This window comes from Rhipicephalus microplus, unplaced genomic scaffold (genome assembly GCF_043290135.1).
Source record: "Rhipicephalus microplus isolate Deutch F79 unplaced genomic scaffold, USDA_Rmic scaffold_14, whole genome shotgun sequence".
In the NCBI taxonomy this organism is placed as follows: Eukaryota; Metazoa; Arthropoda; class Arachnida; order Ixodida; family Ixodidae; genus Rhipicephalus; species Rhipicephalus microplus.
This window is the reverse complement of record NW_027464587.1, coordinates 15,517,092-15,535,811: the sequence shown is the minus strand read 5'-3', so window position 1 is coordinate 15,535,811 and position 18,720 is coordinate 15,517,092. Positions and strand designations below refer to the sequence as shown.

Sequence of the window (18,720 nt, the reverse complement as noted above, 5' to 3'; positions counted from 1 at the left end):
TTGATTTTCTGGCGCGCTCCAAAGAGCCGCGCCTGTCCTTCGGTGCCAAAGACACCGCTGAACTTACTGTTGTGTCCATAACCTTGGACGAGGTGCTGGATGCCCGCTCGCGGTTCACGCGTGAAGGCACGGAGGTCTTAGGGCTATCTGTGGAGACAGAAGGCCCCGGGGCTTCAGGACCGGAGGCCTGCAAGCCTTTTGGTGGCAGAAGAGCCTGTGCTACTTACGCTGAGGGGGTGATTGGCGCTGCCGCTCGTCCACTTTGTATGGTACGTGCGAGCGCCGCGGATTTTGGTGGCACTGCCTCCTTTCATGCCACCTCTGCGAACGAAGGTCCCTGGATTAGTAGACGCTTGCGCGCCTCCCTAAACAAGATGTTTTCATTTACTTTCAGTGTGAGTACTTCTTTTTCATGTTTCCATGTAGGGCATGTGCGAGGGTAAGCGGGGTGTCCACCATCGCAGTTCGCGCAGTGTGTAGTTGTTTCTTCACAATTGCCTGTGGCATGTTCGTGCGAACTACACTTTGCACAGGTTTGACGGCCGCGGCAGCTCTGAGAACCGTGTCCGAATCACTGGCACTTAAAACAACGTCAAGGGTTGGGGATGTAGGGTTGGACCTTTAACTTCAAGTAGCCTGTTTTGATATATTCTGGAAGAGCGCTTGTGCAAAATGTAAGAATGAGGTGCTTTGTAGAAGTTTCTTCATTATCACACCTAATCTTAATTCTCTGTACATGCGTTACATGCTGTTCATTCCAGCCCTCAAGTAGCTCACTCTTTGTCAGGTTAATTAGGTCTTGATCAGACACTATGCCTCGGGAACTGTTCAGGGAGCGGTGTGGTGTGATAGATACAGGTGTTGTTACAAAAGAGGCGAGTTTTGTCAAGTTTTCATACTGGGTCTTGGTTTGGACTTCAAGAAGAAGGTCCCTGCTAGCCATACGTGTAACCTAACATCCTGGACCTAGTGTATTGGTGAGGCATTTAGAAACGACAAGCGGAGAAATGGTTCTTGCGTTCTTTTTTTGCGTTTCACAGTGGATCACATAAAAGCGCGGTAAACTTTCTTTTGGCTTTATAAATACATTCAGTATTGCTTCAGTGCGCCCCCTCTTAGGAGGAGGGCGATCAGACAGTTTAGGAAATGAAAAAGAGGCCATAAAGTATATATAAATTCGGCAGCCATGCCAGCCGCCCACCATCGAGCCCAACATGGGGACGCAGCAGCACAAGGCACGCCAGTGCCAGCTGTACAAAGCCACTATAACCAAATAATATGTGACCAAGAGAGGGCACATACACAAGGTTATCCCTTGCCGCCTGGAAGGTGGAAGTAACCAGAAGTGAGGAGATGACAGGAAAGATTTTAAGAGAGAGAAGACGACGATCAGGAGGGAGAGAGAGACAGGAAAAGGCGACTGCCGATTTTCCCTAGGTGGGTCAGCTCAGGGGTGCCGTCTATGTGAAGCCGGGGCCAAAGTGGTGTGTTGCCTCTGCTGGGGGGCCTTAAAGGTCCAATCGCCCGGCATCGGCTCAATCCCCAGGATCCCCTTTTCCCCAGACACGGCAAAGCCACGCACGGCTAGGCGTGAGAGGGAGTCAAAACCCCCCCGTTAGCTCGGGTCCGTGGTGTCACTACACACCAAACGCCTGCTTACGCAGACGCCCCTACGGGGTTGAAATGCGCATTCAGGAAAACCGCGGATAGGTCACCCATATCATCACTGACTGAAACTACTATAGGTTTCAACTTACTGCCTGTGCCGTGTTTCCGTACAATAGCAGTGGTATAAAAAGGACACTAAAGTTAGTTACGGTGGGTTTTATGGCGAAAAAGCAACAATGGCTATGATACGCCAGACACTGGGCGATTATGATAATAGGATTAAAATGTGAGGTGAAAAACAGATTTCTGTTTACAGTTTGTCTAGAAGACCTGCGGCGTCTAGAAACCTAAAAACATCCTGTATGGGGATGGGTGCATTTTTCGATAGTATTAACATTGGGTGTAGACGTGTTTGTATGCTGTAAAACTGTTTAAAATAAATGTGTCTACTTTTTTGAAAGACTGGGCATGTTATTAAAATATGATTGATAGTCAGAGGTTCTTTGCATTGTTCGCGTTTTGGCTGACCTTCTCCTCCGCGCAATAAAAAGTTGTGGGTTAGGTGGGTATAACCTATACACAGGCGGCATAGTGTTACTTCGATGAAGCGCTTTTGGTGGTTGCAAGACTTCCATTCTTGTAGAATAGGCTTGATAATTTGAAGCTTGTTATGCACTTGAGCCTGCCACTCTTCTTGCCATTTTGCCCTAAAGGCTGTCTGACAACTGATGAAACAGTCTCTGAATGGTGCCCTTATTTCTGCTATGCTTTGATGACCTGCCCGTGTTGCTACCCTGTCTGCCTTTTCGTTTCCTGGGATACCAACATGGCTCGGCACCCATACAAGCCGGATTGTCTTGCCATTTTTCTCAGCTTTTTCTAGCTTCTGTAAAATGTCCCTGAGAAACGGTTCGTTTTCCGACCTTAAATTTAGGGCTTTTAATGCGCTAACTGAGTCAGTGTATATGACAGCTTTTTTGTAATTTCTTGATAAAATTTCTTCGAGAGCAATCGAAAGAGCATATACTTCTGCTGTGAAGATAGATACGAATGGTGGCAGTCTTATACATGTGTGAGTGTTTTGATATGACAGCACTTCCTGTAAATTCTTGTGTTTTTGATCCATCAGTGTAGTATTCAGAGTGTGTGTTATATTTTTCTTGTACGGCTAAGAAATCCTGGATAATTTGCTCCTGTGGAGTTTCCTTCTTCCTTAGATGATTTAAGGCAAAGTCAGTGTAGTGCAAAAAGTCCAACAATAGAGCCAGTCTTTCCGGCATTCGGACAATGCTTAGTGCCTGATTCGGTACTTTGTAGTCTAGACATATTTCTTCAAAGCGCAGGAGAAGTGGTCTTATCGTGTGCGGTCTGTTGTTGTATTGTATTCTGGTACCGATGTGAGAGACAATAGTGTGACATATGTGGCTTGGTTTCGATCTGGTTCTTAAAACAGGATACAGTAAGTAGCGCTCTTCTTCGTTCTAGGCACGGCTCGTAGCTCTCAGCATATAAGCTCTGGACAGGTGAGGTTCTATACGCTCCAGTCGCCAAGCGCAATCCATGATGATGTATTGGGTCAAGACGTTTGAGGTAAGATTTTCTGGCTGAACCGTAAATAACGCTGCCGTAGTCAAGTATGCTGCGCACAATTGAGCGGTATATGCGTAAAAGGCAGACTCGATCGGCACCGCAGCGTTTCCACGACAGTATTTTCAGGATGTTGAGCACTTTGTTTGCTTTCTTTTTTGTGTAATTCATATGGGAAATGAAGTTTAGTTTCCGGTCAAAGACTAGGCCTAGGAACTGGTGTTCTGACTTGAGTGGCAGTACACTGCTGTTGAGTTTAAGAACAGGGTCCGGATACAAGCCACGCTTTTGTGAGAAAAGTATGGTAACGGTTTTCTGGGTAGAAAAGCGAAAGCCGCTTCGATCTACCCATTTGGTCAGTTTGTTGATGGTTAGCTGCAGCTGCCTTTCACATGTGGATATGCTTGAGGCCCGACATGCTATCTGAAGGTCGTCAACATATAATGAGTGCATGATGGAGGGTGGGATTACTTCATTAACTGAATTCATTTTGACTACGAACAGTGTAGTGCCCAACACGCAACCCTTCGGCTCACCATTTTTTCGGACAAAAACTCGCGATAGTGTGGAGCCCAACCGTACCTGGAAGTTTCGGTTTGATAGAAAGTCAGAGAAGCAATTAAGCATTCTTCCGCGTATTCCGAGATTTGCCAGGTCTCTCAGTACACCGTACCTTCACGTGGTGTCTTAGGCCTTCTCCAGGTCAAAGAACACTGCTAGGCAGTGTTGCCTATGCAAGAAGGCCTCACGCACTGTGTGTTTGAGACGAACAAGATGATCGATCGTTGAATGGCCTTTCTTATACCCACACTGATGATCATCTAGTAGGTTGTCTACTTCAAGGGTGTATGTTAGTCTTCTGCTTATGACGCTTTCGTATGCATTTGCCATACAGCTTGTAAGTGCTATGGGTTTATAGCTACCCGGTAAAGCTGGTGGTTTTCCAGTCTTTAGAAATGGTACTATGGTTGCCATTTTCCATTTTGCGGGCATTTTGCCTGTTTTCCAAATCATGTTAAAAAACTTTAATTATGTTTGCACGGCAGCTTTAGACAGGTGCGCGAGCATTGCGTAATGAATTCTGTCTGGACCGACTGCTGTCTTTTTTCCCACCGAAAGCACTGTGCTTAACTCTTGGAGTGTCAAGGGAGCGTTGTACGGCTCATCTAGGCCACCGGTTATGGGTAGTTTTTGTTTTTCCGTTGTCTGTTTGTACGCCAGGAAGGATGGCGTGTAATTAACGGAACTGGATATAGTGTAAATGTGTTTGCCTAAAATGTTCGCCTGCTCCTCCAGAGATGTGTGTGTGCCTGGGTCTGTAAGTATTAATATCGCGTATGAGGAATAGTCGCCACTGAATTTTCTAACCTGGTTCCACATTTTCTTGGGTGTGGTTGTGCTATTGATTGTAGATATGTACTTCTGCCAGGACGATTTTTCTGCATTTCTACGAATATATCATGCTTTTGCTTTAGCTTGTTTGAACGCAAGGAGGTTGTCAAATGTGGGGTACCTACGGAAATTGCACCATGCTTTATTTTGTAGTTTTTTGGCTTTTGCACACTCACTGGTCCACCATGGCTTTAGCTTTGTTCCTACTAGTCCTGAAGACTGGGGAATAGCTTGCTCTGCGCAGACAGTATGCAATCGGTGATCTTGTCATTTATTTCACCTATTGTTAGATGTTCAGAAAACTCATCCTGTACATTAGTTCTCTGTGTGAACAAAGGCCAATGAGCTTTGTGAAGCTTCCAACGTGGTGGTCGAGAGCGTATGATAGGAAGTGGTGATGTTAGTTTTACAATAGACGGTAGATGGTCACTACCGTAAGGATTTTTTATTGTTTCCCATGTAAAATCAGCAAACACTGAGCTAGAGCAGAGTGCCAAATCCAAGCAACTCATGGTTTCTGTTCCTTGAGAGCAGTATGTTGGTGATCCAGTGTTTAAAAGACACACATTGTTAGTAAGAATAAAATCTTCAATTACCTGCCCTCTACTGTCTGTCTTTACACTACCCCATAGTATGTTGTGCGCATTGAAATCTCCTGCCATTAAAAAAAGGTTTAGGTAGCTGTTCTGTAATCAATTCTAGATCTTTTACAGTAAAATGTGTATGAGGCGGAATGTATATGGAACAAATAGTGATAGTTTTATGTGATAAAATGGTGACTGCAGCCGTTTCAATAAAACTGTTAACTAGAACTTCTCTCACCGCAATACCACTTTGGACAACAATGGCGACGCCGCCAGAGAGCCGGTTGCTTTGCGAGCGGTCGCGACGTATAACAGTGTAACCTTTTAGTATTTTGGTGTTCTTTGGTCCCAGATTCGTTTCCTGCAAGCATAACGCTACAGGAGAGAAGCTTGTAAATATGTCCTTAATGTCGCTCCAGTTTCATGTCATGCCTCTGCAGTTCCAATGGATGATGTATGCCATTACGTGAAATGATGTGTATAAAATTTAGTATTTTGAGTTAGTTGTGCATAAGCCAGAAAGCGACACTATCCGTGTGCTTTGTCACTTCTTTTTTTGTGGGGCCGAAATTGTGTTTCGGCTCCCTTTCCCTCCTTGGCAGGGAGGAATGATGGGCTGCCTGATCGCCCTGCTGGTTGTAGCAGGGTCTGTCAGGCTCTCCATGGACTCCATGGACTCAGCACGTCCATGGACTCAGCACCACCAGGGTGCTCAACAGTGTTGGTGCCCGGCGAGAATGCTGGCCTCCTCAAGGGAGGCTGGCCACTCGGCACCGTTTTTGAGACCTCTTTTGCCTTGACATTAGGTTGGCTGGCACCAACACTGGTCGAGGCTTTGGGGCCTCCCTGAAAAAAGGCACTTGGTGCCTTTTTTTCGATCTTGTCTGTGGGACAGACCGTGGCCACTAGGTCCTGGAGTTCGACCTGTGTGCCTACAGAGACCGTCGGCGGTGCCTTCCCCCTTCGCACCGCTTCAGCGTAAGTGCCCTTTTGGACAAGAACCACTCGCTTGCGCGCTTCTGGATACGATATGTTTTCTTTGGTTTTCAGTGTAAGTATGTCTCTTTCTCTTTGCCATTCTGGGCAGGAGCGTGAGTACGCTGCGTGGGGCCCCTTGCAGTTCATATAGTTTAAAGGGTTAGTGCACTCGCCATCATCATGTTCATTCTGGCCGCATTTCATGCAGGTTGGACTACCAGGACATGAATGAGACCCGTGCCCAAACCTCTGGCACCGGAAGCACCTGCGAGGATTAGGTATGTAGGGCCTCACACGTAGGTAAAGATACGCTACCTTAACTGCAGCAGGAAGCGTTGTGCTTGCGAATGTTAGTATTACATTCCTTGTGCAGGTTTCCTTCTTATCTCTACAAATGATGATTGCTCGTGCGGCAAGTACACCTTGATCCGCTAAAGCATCCTCAATTCCTGCGTCAGTGCACTTGAGCAGTTCATTGTCCGATATTACACCTCGCGTGTAATTGAGAGATCGGTGAGCTGTTACACGGACTTCATGTTGTCCAATTTTTCCAAGGTGTCTAATTTTGTCACTTTGTGCTTTGTTTTTCACTTCTATGAGGAGATCTCCTGAATTCATTTTTTTTTGCACTGTAATTGCTTCCAATGCATTCTTTGATTGCTTTTGGAATCGGGAATGGTGATATGTCCTGAATCTTAGTTTCAGTCAATGACGCTACTACAAAGAATATCGTGAATTCGCTCTCTTTAGTCAGAAGGTTTCTATTTGCTTCAGTGCGACCCCTTTTACGGGACCGATCATTGTAGAAAGGGGGGTACTTTTTTCCATAGAAAAGCATGTTCATTCGGTAGCTATGCTGGCCACACACCATGGAGTCCAACAAGGGGAACGTATACACATGTTAGCCATACATTGCTACTATAACCCTGTGGTCTTGACCAAGGGAGGTCAGTCCCCCAGGGTTAACCCTAGCCGCCAAGAAATTTGGAAGTAAACGGAGAAGAGAAGACGACAGGACAGGTAAGAAGTGAGGGATAAAGACGAAGATGTAGGGAGAGAGAAATAGGAAAAGGCGACTGCCGATTTCCCCTGGGTGGGTCAGCCCAGGGGTGCCGTCTACGCGAAGCCGGGGCCAAAGGGGTGCGTTGCCTCTGCCGGGGGGCCTGAAAGGTCCAATCAACCAGCATCGGCTCAACACCCAGCATCCCTTTTTCCCCGGAAACGGCAAAGCCGCGCACGGCTAGGTGTGGGAGGGAGCCAAAACTCCCCCATTAGCTCGGGTCCGTGGTGTCGCTACACACTTAACACCTACTTGTGCAGGCGCCCCTGCGGGGAAAAATGACACTAAAGACCCAAATGCTTGATCACGCATTGTTAAAGTACAGTTTTGTAATTTCAAAAACACTACTCTAATTGCGAAACAACACCATTGGTAAGCGACGAAACGCGCGAAAAAACAAACTGAGGGTGGGGATGCCATCTTGAGATTCCCACAACAGACACTGTGAAATCAAATTTTGAAGGCGTCTAGTGGGTCCTGTATAGGTACCTTATTACAGATATAATGGAAGTACATTGTCATCGGTGGGTGCCATAAACTTCGCATACGAAGTTTCAGAAAGGTTTAGCAGGCCATTGTTGCAAAAAATATGAAAAATAGACCGTGAAATTTCTTATGTGATGTGCGAAGATTACGGTGCAAAATTAACAAATGAAACTTTTACCTTCATTTTTTTTCCCCACTAATAATGAACTTAAGACAGTGAAACTTGTTGCAGTTCTCGGAATGCAGTTTATCAACCGAGAACAATTCATTGTTTCCTTTTAGTGTACAGAGAATTTTCGTACACTAAGTTGGTGATATACAAGTTTAACCACGCTAAGAAATTGTTTGAAATAATTATTATTCAGAAATAGCACGACTGAACTTTTTTAGAATATTATTACCAAGTTTCGCAATAGATAATTTTTGAATAATGCTTGAAATTTTGATATGATTATCTCTTCAAAATCTTGCAGCGCTGCTTAAAGTCTGTGAAGGTTTTGAAGGCTAACATCTTTCTGAGCCCTAACACTTTACTTTCATATGTGCTTTTGTGCCAGGAGATGAATACTATTGCAAGAATTTCAGCGTCCAACCCTGTCGCGGTGGTGTCATCAAACTGGCTTCTTAAGAATGACATGAAATGCCTTTGGCCTGCAATGAAGAATTCAGACACCTTATCCAGACTTCTAAAGACATAGGCAGACCTTGAAAACATGAATTCAAGAAAATTTAATGTCATAGTATTAAGAAAAACTGGTATCACATTATGACATATTGTCAAATCATATTGTGCATAGATGATCTTTGAATGCAAAATTTCAGCTGCTTGTAATTTAAGGTGATATAGGTAGTGATAAGTACACATAAGCCATAAGATAAATAACTCTAATCTGACAGTGCATTAAAAACACTGCCAAAATAACAAGGACCAATTTTGTGGTTTGTTGTACACAAAGGAAGATACAATGTATGGAGACTAAGAGCCAGTATACAAGGGCTTTGGTGCGCCGTCTTTTTTGCCGTAAAATGCATAACAGGTGTTTAAGCTATTTATTTATATTGTCACGGGCTAAGTAGATGCCTGAGGATGACAACGACGAAGTGCTGAGGGGGACGTGCTCGGACTGCAGCAGCGTTGTACGCATTTGCTCGCCAGTATATTCATCGTGTATACTTTATTCCCCGTAACATCATTGGTGGAGGTGCCGCAAGGTCGACAAGGACAGGCTCGACGAGGACAAAGTCGGACACATCCTGAAAGGAATTGCCGATGACGCCTTCAATTTTCTGCTGTGCAAGGACTGCTCGACGGTGGAGTCTGTCATCGAAGCATGTCGTCGCTTCGAACAGGCGAAAAGTAGGCGCATAGTTCACCAATTTGACCGCCTTCCCAACACGACGGCTACGTCCTCTTGCGAAGATTTGCCCACACTACATCGACCACCACCTCCAGAAAACATCACCAGAATAGTCCATTGGGAACTCGAGACTGTGGCACCCGCTATGTCTAGGGTCAGCGCGCCAGGACACAACCTCGATGCTGTTTCAATGATACCGGCCGTGGTTCGCCAAGAGATCGCGAATATGGGCATTTCGACATCTCATCAAAATGCCCCTGCTACTTCCAGCTCGGCTCCAGTCGTTGCGGCTGCCACTCCGAACTGCACGTTTGTGCCACGACGAAACCCAGCTGAATGGCGCACTCATGATGATCGGCCCATATGTTTCACGTGCCATCGGATAAAACACATTGCTCGCCATTGCCGCAGCCGTTGGATCTCATCACCTCGACCGAGCTTCTATGATTGGGGACCTCGCTCCAAACGTGCACCTTATGCCCCGTCCTACCATGCTGAGACAGGTGCAGAGCATAATCCAGAACGTCGGACCAGCCGCTCGCCATCGCCCGTGGGTCGTCAGTCCCACTTGTCCCAACCCCGCCGTTTTCTGTCTCCCTACGACCGTCGCTCGGAAAACTAGCCGGTGCAGCTTTCGGAGGTGACGCTGCATACACGACTCGAACTGCAAATCTTCCGATTACTCCCGACCAGCGGTGCAACTTTCTTAAAATTCTCGATGGTTTACCTGTAACTGCTCTTATTGATACCGGTGCGCAAATATCTGTGATAAGCTCAGACCTCCACCGCCGCCTCCCAAAAGTTCCGACGCCTGAGATTGCATCTACCGTTCGTACAGCGGATGGGAATACTCCTGCTGTGCTTGGAATGTGCACTGCGCGATTAACGATTTTTGAGCATCAAACTTCAGTTCTCTTTGCTGTACTGGAAAATTGCCCTCATGACCTCATCCTTAGACTCAACTTTCTGACTTCACACGCTCCGCTCATTGACTGTACTAAAGGTCTTCTTCGGCTCGAACTACCATCGTTCTCAGAGACCGTCTCTACCAGCCCACCTCGTCTACGTTCTGTCGATTTCCTCAGACTTCGGCCACAAGCCGCAGTCCAAGTCCAACTCTAGCCATATCGTCCAGTACCCGATGGTGATTATGTTGCTGCCCCAATTTCTGATGTGGCCATGACAGGTAATGTTGCACTTCCCGACACGGTGGTTACCGTTAAGAACAACCGAACTTCATTTCCCGTCCTCAATTTTGGCTTCTCAGCGCAAGTTATTCCTTGCGGCATGTCACTTGCGCATCTGACACCACTGGTAGACTACACAGTTTCCGTCCTAACCACCGATTCGCCACCCGATTTTTCATCAACGTCGCTCTCGTCACGTTCTTGTTCCTACTTTTTTAAGCCAATGCTATCTGACAAGCTCACCTCTGAACAAGTCTCTGCTCTCTGCCGTGTGCTTGCTTCTTATCAGGACATCTTTTACTTCGGTGACCATAATTTGGGCCAGACATCCGTGGTAACCCATCGCATCGACACCGGTGTCGCTCGACCCATTCGCTGACGGCCCTACCGTGTGTCAGCCCTGGAGCGTGCTATTATACAGTGAGAAGTCAGTAAAATGCTTCATATGGGCATAATCGAACCCTTATCTAGTCCCTGGGCCTTACCCGTTGTACTTGTTAAAAAGGACAATAGCTGGAGATTCTGTGTTGATTACCGCCCTCTCAACTATATTACCAAGAAAGATGTCTATCCCCTACCGCGCATAGATGATGCACTCGATTGCTTACACGGTGTCAAATATTTCTCTTCAATAGACCTTCGCTCAGGCTAATGGCAGAACGCAAGCCGACTGTTGTCCCGCTCGGAACAAAATTATTCGATCACAGAACGCGAGTGCTTAGCTCTAGTCTGGGCCATTGCGAAATTCCGACTGTACCTGTATGGCCGACCATTCTCAGTTATTACGGACCACCATGCGCTTTGCTAGCACTCCTCACTCAGGACCCTACGGGACGCCTTGGTCACTGGGCGCTGCGCTTAGAAGAGTACACTTTTTTTTTTCCGTATCCTGTAAATCCGGACAACTTCACAAGGATGCCGACTGCTTGTCCCGTTACCCAGTCGATCCCCCTGACATGACGGAAGATGGACAAGAGGCCCTCGTTCTTTCAATTACAGACTTCACCGACATAGCTGCTGAACAACGCGGCGACCCCTCTTTGCGTGCTATTATCAATGGTCTGCACTCTCCCCACCCTGACCACTCCTTACAACTGTTCGTTTTTCACAACGACATCTTGCACTGCTACAACGCCCGCCCAGATGGTGCTGAGCTTTTACTCATTGTTCCTGCGCATTTTCGCTCAGACGTTTTGGCCCAGCTCCATGATGCCCCCTCCACTGGACACCTAAGGGTGTCACACACGTATGACCGCGTTCGCCGCCGATTCTTTTGGCCTGGCCTCTACCGTTCTGTGCGACAGTACGTTACGGCATGCGACCTTTGCCAGCGCCACAAGACACCTGCTCTGGGACCTGCTGGTACCCTCCAGCCCATTGAAGTGCCACATGAGCCATTTTTCTGAGTCGGCCTCGATCTTTTAGGACCTTTTCCCGTGTCGGCCACCAGTAATAAGTGGATTGCTATTGCTACCGACTACGCAACGCGGTATGTCGTTACACGCGCTCTCCCCACCTGCTGCGCTACTGATGTAGCCGATTTCCTTCCTCATGTCATCATTCTGCGTCATGGTGCTCCTTGTCCGTTGATCCCCGACTGCGGCCGCTGTTTTCTATCTAAAGTAGTCGACGAGCTCCTGCGATCCTGCTCTGCCCACCACAAGTTCACTACAGCGTACCATTTGCAAACCAACGGCCTCACCGAACGCCTCAACCGTACCCTGACGAATATGTTAGCGATGTACGTCTCCAAGGATCACAAAGATTGGGACATCCACTTACCTTCCGTTACCTTCGCATACAACAGTTCACGTCATGATACAGCTGGATTTTCACCTTTTTACCTACTGTTTGGTTATGACCCGCCTTTGCCCATGGACACCATGCTCCAATCTGACGCCCCCTCGTCGACTGCTTATGCTCGTGATGCCCTGGCCCGAGCTGTCATCGCCCGCCAAGTCGCCCGGGGGATCGTTTATGTGCCTCGCAGCTTAACCAAAAGAGTGCTTACGATCGCCGGCATCGCGACGTACAGTACTCCCTGGGGTCACTCGTCTTGCTGTGGTTACCATCACGTTGTGTTGGTCTCTGCGAGAAACTGATGTCCCTTTACGTTGGCCCTTGCCACGTCATACGCAAGGTCACCAGTGTGACCTATGAGATAGCTCCACTCCATACCACGTCAGTACCAGCTTCAGTCCCGACCGATATGGTGCACGTCTCACGGCTTAAACCATACTACTCATGCCCCGAGAATCGATCGCATCGGGACGGTGCTTCTGCCGCCGGCGGGTAATGTCACGGGCTAAGTAGATGCCTGAGGATGACGACGACGAAGTGCTGAGGAGAACGTGCTCGGACTGCAGCAGCGTTGTACGCATTTGCTCACCAGTATATTCATCGTGTATACTTTATTCCCCGTAACTATATTATGCTATAAGTCTGGTAGTCCCATGGCCAATTAAAGATAATCAATGAAGTAACATACCTATTTAACACCATACTTAATCAGTTAATATTTATTTGGGAGCTCGAACACTAAAACATAGTCTTTTTTTCCTCTGTATCATATGAGGAGGCAAGGAAGAAACTATCAAAATATGAGGAAACTGATAATGGCGCAACATCAACAAATCAAGGTACTTGTCCGAACATCTGTTTATTTTTATTGAAGCAACTGTATTCATTTGCAGAGAAAGAAAGAAGCAAGTACCAAAGAATTGTGCTCAAACTAAATTCATCCTATGAGTGGGAAAGTGATTCAACGGACTTTCATTTGCAGGAGGTACCCATGAGCCTTCAAAGGTAACACATTTTTATAATGGTTTATGACTTTTTTTTTTCATTTACAGAAATGAATCAATAAAACCAAGTCAGGCAAGAGGTGAGCATTGCAGCATTTTTAGCAGTAAATGTAACTACAAAATAGACCACAAGACATCAGTGTTTCCAAAGGGAGAAAGTTCCTGCTTTTCGTGCCTGCGCATAAGCTCCAAATTCACCCAGCACATTTGTTTCAGTGCTTGTGGTGGACTGCACATGACTCCAGTGCAAGAAACACTATAGATGTTATAGGATATTACGTGACCTAACCAGAATAACATCGTGAAGCGTGTGTTAGAATGACCTCCAGAATTTTAACCAGCTGACTGGGTTGTAGCCAGAAATTTTTTTAGATGACGGGGAGCAAGGCAGCAGTATTTGCAAATATGTATATTTGTGCGTGTCTCTGTATATGTGCACTCATACACATGCAAAATGTAATAATGTTGCTGGGCTTAGAACCCACTAAAAGACCCTCCCGAAAACCATTGCGACTTTGGTGTTCTTTAACATATACCTGAATCAAGATACACAGGAAACATTTCACTCCCATCTGAATTTGGCTATCATGGCCAGAAATCTAACACACCACTGTGCTCTGCAGTACTAAACCTTGCTTGCTAAGCTAGAAGTGTGGTTTTTAGTTGCATAATGAATGACTCTTAAATATTTGTAAATACTGATGAGTAGTAACCGCTGCATTCCTCGTTAAGAATAAAAGTGTATGGCGCACATTTGTAATATTTAGTGATGTAGGTAGCGAAATTCATTGGCAACGCTAGTCTTGCAGGCTCTCCTATCAACTGCATCATAGTAGTAAAACAGGTTCATAAAACATAGCTTTTTCCTCAATGCAAGTTACGTTTAGTCTTTTTGATCTCTCCTACAGCCTTCATCAACACAGCTGCGTGAAAGTGGTAATGTCGACAATCTGTTTAGTAAATGTGGTGTGGCCTTTTTCATACACCAGAAGCCACGTTTGGTCTTTTCCGTCTTTCTCAACACTTCGTCGCCGACACCACAGCTGCTTCAAAGTGGTAAGGGCCGCGAGTCTTTTTAGCAAATGCTGTACGTTTTGATACACCAGAAACTATATTTAGTCTCTTCTTTACTCCCTCCTACAGCCTTGTCGTCTGCGCCTCAGCCACATCAAAGTAGTATGGACAGTCTGTTTAACAAATACAGTGCCGACTTCTTTGCACCCCAGAAATCATCTTTAGTCTTTTCTTTTCCCCCTCCTACAGCCTTGTCGTCTATGCCTCAGCCACATCAAAGTGGTATGGACAGTCTGTTTACCAAATACTGTGCTGACTTCTTTGCTCACCAGAAATTATATTTAGTCTTTTCTTTTATCGCCTCCTATAGTCTTGTCGTCTATGCCTCAGCTGCATCGAAGTGATAAGAACAGTCTGTTTACTAAATACTGTGCTGACGTCTTTGGACACCAGAAATTATATTTAGTCTTTTCTTTTCTCCCCTCCTACAGCCTTGTCGTCTATGCATCAGCTGCATCGAAGTGGCACAAACAGTCTGTTTACCAACTACTGTGCCGACTTCTTTGGACACCAGAAATTATATTTTGTCTGTTTTTCTCCCCTCCTACAGCCTTGTCGTCTATGCCTCAGTCATATCAAAGTGGTATGAACAGTCTGTTTACCAAATACTGTGCTGACTTTGCACACCAGAAATCATATTTAGTCTTTTCTTTTCTCCCCTCCTACAGCCTTGTCCTCTGCGCCTCAGCCGCATCAAAGTGGTAAGGACTGTCTGTTCAGCATATGCTAAGCAGACATGCATCTCTCATAATCATATGGTGGTTTTGGGGCGTTAAACCCCACATATCAATCATTATGCTAAGCAGACATCTTTATGCACCAGATTTTATATACTTACCGTTTTTTCATCATTCTCACAGCCCTGTTGTTTACGCCCCAGCTGCATCGAAGTGGCAAAGAGGGTCGCCTAGTAAATTCAGCGATTTTTGAGCAGCAAAAGTTATATTCATTCACTTTTTCATCTCTCTCACAGGCTTGACTACATCTCAGCAGCATCAAAGTGGTAAGGAGAATCTCTTTACTAAATGTTGTGTGGCCTTTTTCATACACCCGGACTTATATTTAGTCCTTTCCGTTCTTTTCACGACTGTTACCGACATCATAGCTTTATCAAAGTGGTGAGAGCAGTTTGTTTATCAAATTCTGTGGAATTTTTAGCCACAGAGGCTATATTCAGTTGCTTTTTTTTTCCCTCTCACAGCCTTGTTGTCTACACCTCAGCTGTATCAAAGCAGTTCGAGAGGTCTTTCTTAAACACTACCTAGATTTTTTAAAGTACGAGTTACATTCTCTTTCATCTTTCTCATAGCCTTGTCGTCCATGTCTCAGCTGCATCAAACTGGTAAGGGAGGTCTTAAATGTGACCTGGTATTTTTAGAAGTAGTTCTATCTTTTTTTCCATCCCTCTTACAGCCTTGTCATCCATGCTTCAGCTGCATCAAAGTGGTACGGAGAGTCTGTTTACTAAATTTTCTATGACCCAGCACCTATATTTAGTCTTTTTCATTCTTCTTACATCTTTTCCACTGACACCACAGCTGCATCAAAGTAGCAAGGATAGCACATTTATCAAATCTGTGGAGATTTTCTGGCAGCAGTAGTTGTATTCACTCACTTTTTCATCTCTCTTGTAGCCTTGTCTACCACGACTCAGCTGCATCGAAGTGGGAAGGGAGGTCTGTCTAGTAAATGTGACCCGTTTTTTAGGAGTAGGAGTTCTATTGTTTTGTTTTTTATTCACCCCTCTCGCAGCTTTATTGTCCACACACCAGTCGCATTGCAGTGGTGGAGAAAGTGTGCTTAGGAAATGCTACACGGAGGTCTCCTTGTGCACTGAAAGTTATATTTAGTCTTTTTTATGCCTTTCACAGCCTTGCTAGCAGAGCCTATGTTCATTTCTGAAGGAAAAACAACCCTCAGGAACAAGTGATCACACTGACAAAAGCCCTTTTACAATGCTTTGTTATAACACCTCCACACTGCTGAAATGCTAGTAAAAGGATTTCCAGTGCACATTAAACCTATGACTTCATTTACAGAATTCATTTTACATAATTTTGCACACTCATGCATTTATATCTTTCAGATTCACCTCAACGGCTCACATGCGACTTGCAAGGTAGGAGACAAATTATAGTGCTGAAGGCGCTCACTTACGAGGGCTTGCACGCACCTATAGTTTGACGTTATGAAGTTTTTTTTTTGTAAGTACTATCAGCCAGGCAGCTCTAACTCGCTCTTGTCACCACCGGATAAAACGCAGTTTTTCGCTTTAAGTTCACGGCCTTCAACAAGCAGGCTTTTCTAATCCTCTGCTAACTTCCATCGCTGAGACTTTCCTAGCGTCACTAAGAGTACCTGATAAGAAACAAAGCAAGAACCAACTCAACAGGCCTCATTCTAGCACGGCTGTTATTCCCTACGTACACGAGGTTTCTCATAGCCAATGAAGGTGGCTGGCATAATAGGTGTAAGAGTTCTGCTCTGATCATGCGACAAGCTCGCAGGGCTATGCTGCAGGGTGAACAGCGAAGGACTTAAAGAAGCATGCACTAAGAAACTCGCTACGCGCTATGTTGAATGTGTTTTAGCTATTGTATACAAGATATTGTTTACTTGTGGGCTCTGTTACATTGGCCAAACAGTGAAAGCGCGAGATTAGCAAAGCCTCCCGTATTCAACAACTTGGTACTTCGTGTGTTAGCATACCCTCAATTTTTGTTCATGGCTGTTAAATTAGTTATCTGGGTCCGGTTCTTGATAAGGTATGCCGTATGGTGCATGTATGTGCAATTCTGCTTATGTTGCGTGGTTTTGCGCAGATTCTGTTTTGCTATATATTGCAGTTGGCTTGCAATAAACTTTTGTTGTTCCGCACTCTGTTCTCCCCTCTTCTATCCCCCCCCCTGTCGTTTGCACTGTTAAGCACTTCCTTCATCTACCACAGTACAAGAAACATTAGGGGTAGGCTGACCGGGCTAAAGCTAGTGAGAGTGATGTGGCCACTGCCAGTTGCAAGTTTACAATGCGATGGAAAACCGGGGGGGGGGGGGGGGGGGGGGGGGACAAGACAGGGCATTACCTGGGTAGCCTACCGCACAGCACATTGTTAAATGCTGTATTCATGCGGTCCCCTGAGCAGCATTTTACATTCATTGTATTGCCTCATTCGTGAGAGTGCAGCACTTAAAAAGATGTCAGCCCTCGTCGAGGCTCAGCTGATATTGATTGATATGCGGGGTTTAACGTCCCAAAACTACCATATGAGAGGCCGTAGTGGAGGGCTCCAGAAATTTCGACCACCTGGGGTTTTTTCACGTGCACCCTATTCTGAGCACACGGGCCTACAACATTCTTGCCTCCATCGGAAATGCAGCCGCCGCAGCCGGGATTTAATCCCACGACCTGCGGGTCAGAGGCTCAGCTGAAAAGAGAGACCAGGAGCACAGAGCATTTCAGCACTACGTATAAAGGAATCGTTCATATGTTCCTATATGCTTGTGGCAGCTTCACATTGCCGAGCTTTGCCCACATTAAAAAATGGTCAAATGGTATAGACATTTCTAATATTCAGCAGACAGCGTGCATACAATCAGAATATACGCAGATGAGGAAAAGCTGTCTGATTAGGACAAGAAAACGACCCTCGACGCCTTTCTGGGTGGTACGCCCAGAAAAATGCCGCATAGTTGTTATATTTCTTTGTTAGGTGCCACATTAATGCTATGGGTTGGTTACCACGTACATTAAGAGTTAACTACCGCCTCGCTATCCAGTCTCTCTTGGCCCACTTTTGGACTGCAAGTGACTTGACACGTACTTTCAGAGAAAATTGGAGAAGTAAACAATGTTTAGCTCTCTTCCCGACGCTACAGGGAGCGTGCCACGCACAGCCTAATAACACGGCATTCTAATCAACGAACATTCTTCTACACCTGGAAGCACGAAGAAGAGCTCGCGATGTCTTCGCGCAAGCACTGCGGCGTTCTCGAGTGCCCACCGCTACCTCTCGACGTATCTTATCGCTTTGCATCCGGGACGGAGTCACTAACACACATTGACTAGAAAAAGCTCTCAATTTTACCTCTAAGTAGCGATGTCATCCCTTCGCGGCAATGTTTTTCGCCCGTAGAACATTCGATGTCAGCGCCGGGCTGAGTTGTCTTGGTGGGCTGGGTCGTTCGATGAGCGGCAAGCGGCACCTACTGAAGGTGTTCTGTGACTGAAGCCCAGGACACCTATACACTTCTTCAGCTGGTAGGTGTTCTGTGGCTACAGTCGCTACCCCGTGGTCGCTACAGCCCACGGTGCTACAGTCGATGGATGGATGGATGGATGTGGCTGCACCCTATAGATCGGGCGGCGGCTAACGCTACCTAGCCGTTATACTTAGTGAACTAACCATTAGATTTATCTTTTTTTTCCTTTAAATAGTGAGGTTGAGAATTCGTACTTTGCAGTGAAGGGTTTAACTTTCACTCGTGCTTTGACTTTAGCCGCCAATCAGATGACCTCCTTCTAGTTAGGTCTACCCTGTTATAGTCTATTTTGCCCTCCCTGTCCCTAAACCTCAGTGCTTTGAAAAAATGTACGCCATCACCC

At 46.0% G+C, this 18,720-nt stretch overlaps 1 protein-coding gene across 3 annotated transcripts in view; it reads right to left on the bottom strand.

The window, feature by feature from the left end:
* Positions 1-18,720, bottom strand: part of yip2 (yippee interacting protein 2) — a 263,544-nt gene that overhangs the window by 162,510 nt on the left and 82,314 nt on the right. The window contains exon 1 of one of the 3 annotated variants that reach the window (XM_037431692.2): positions 18,203-18,617. The exons of the other annotated variants lie outside the window; for them this stretch is intronic. Coding sequence (XP_037287589.1) covers positions 18,203-18,221 — 19 coding nt within the window. The 5' untranslated portion in view covers positions 18,222-18,617. Of the gene's footprint in view, positions 1-18,202; positions 18,618-18,720 lie in introns of those variants that run through there. 3 annotated transcript variants of the gene reach the window in all.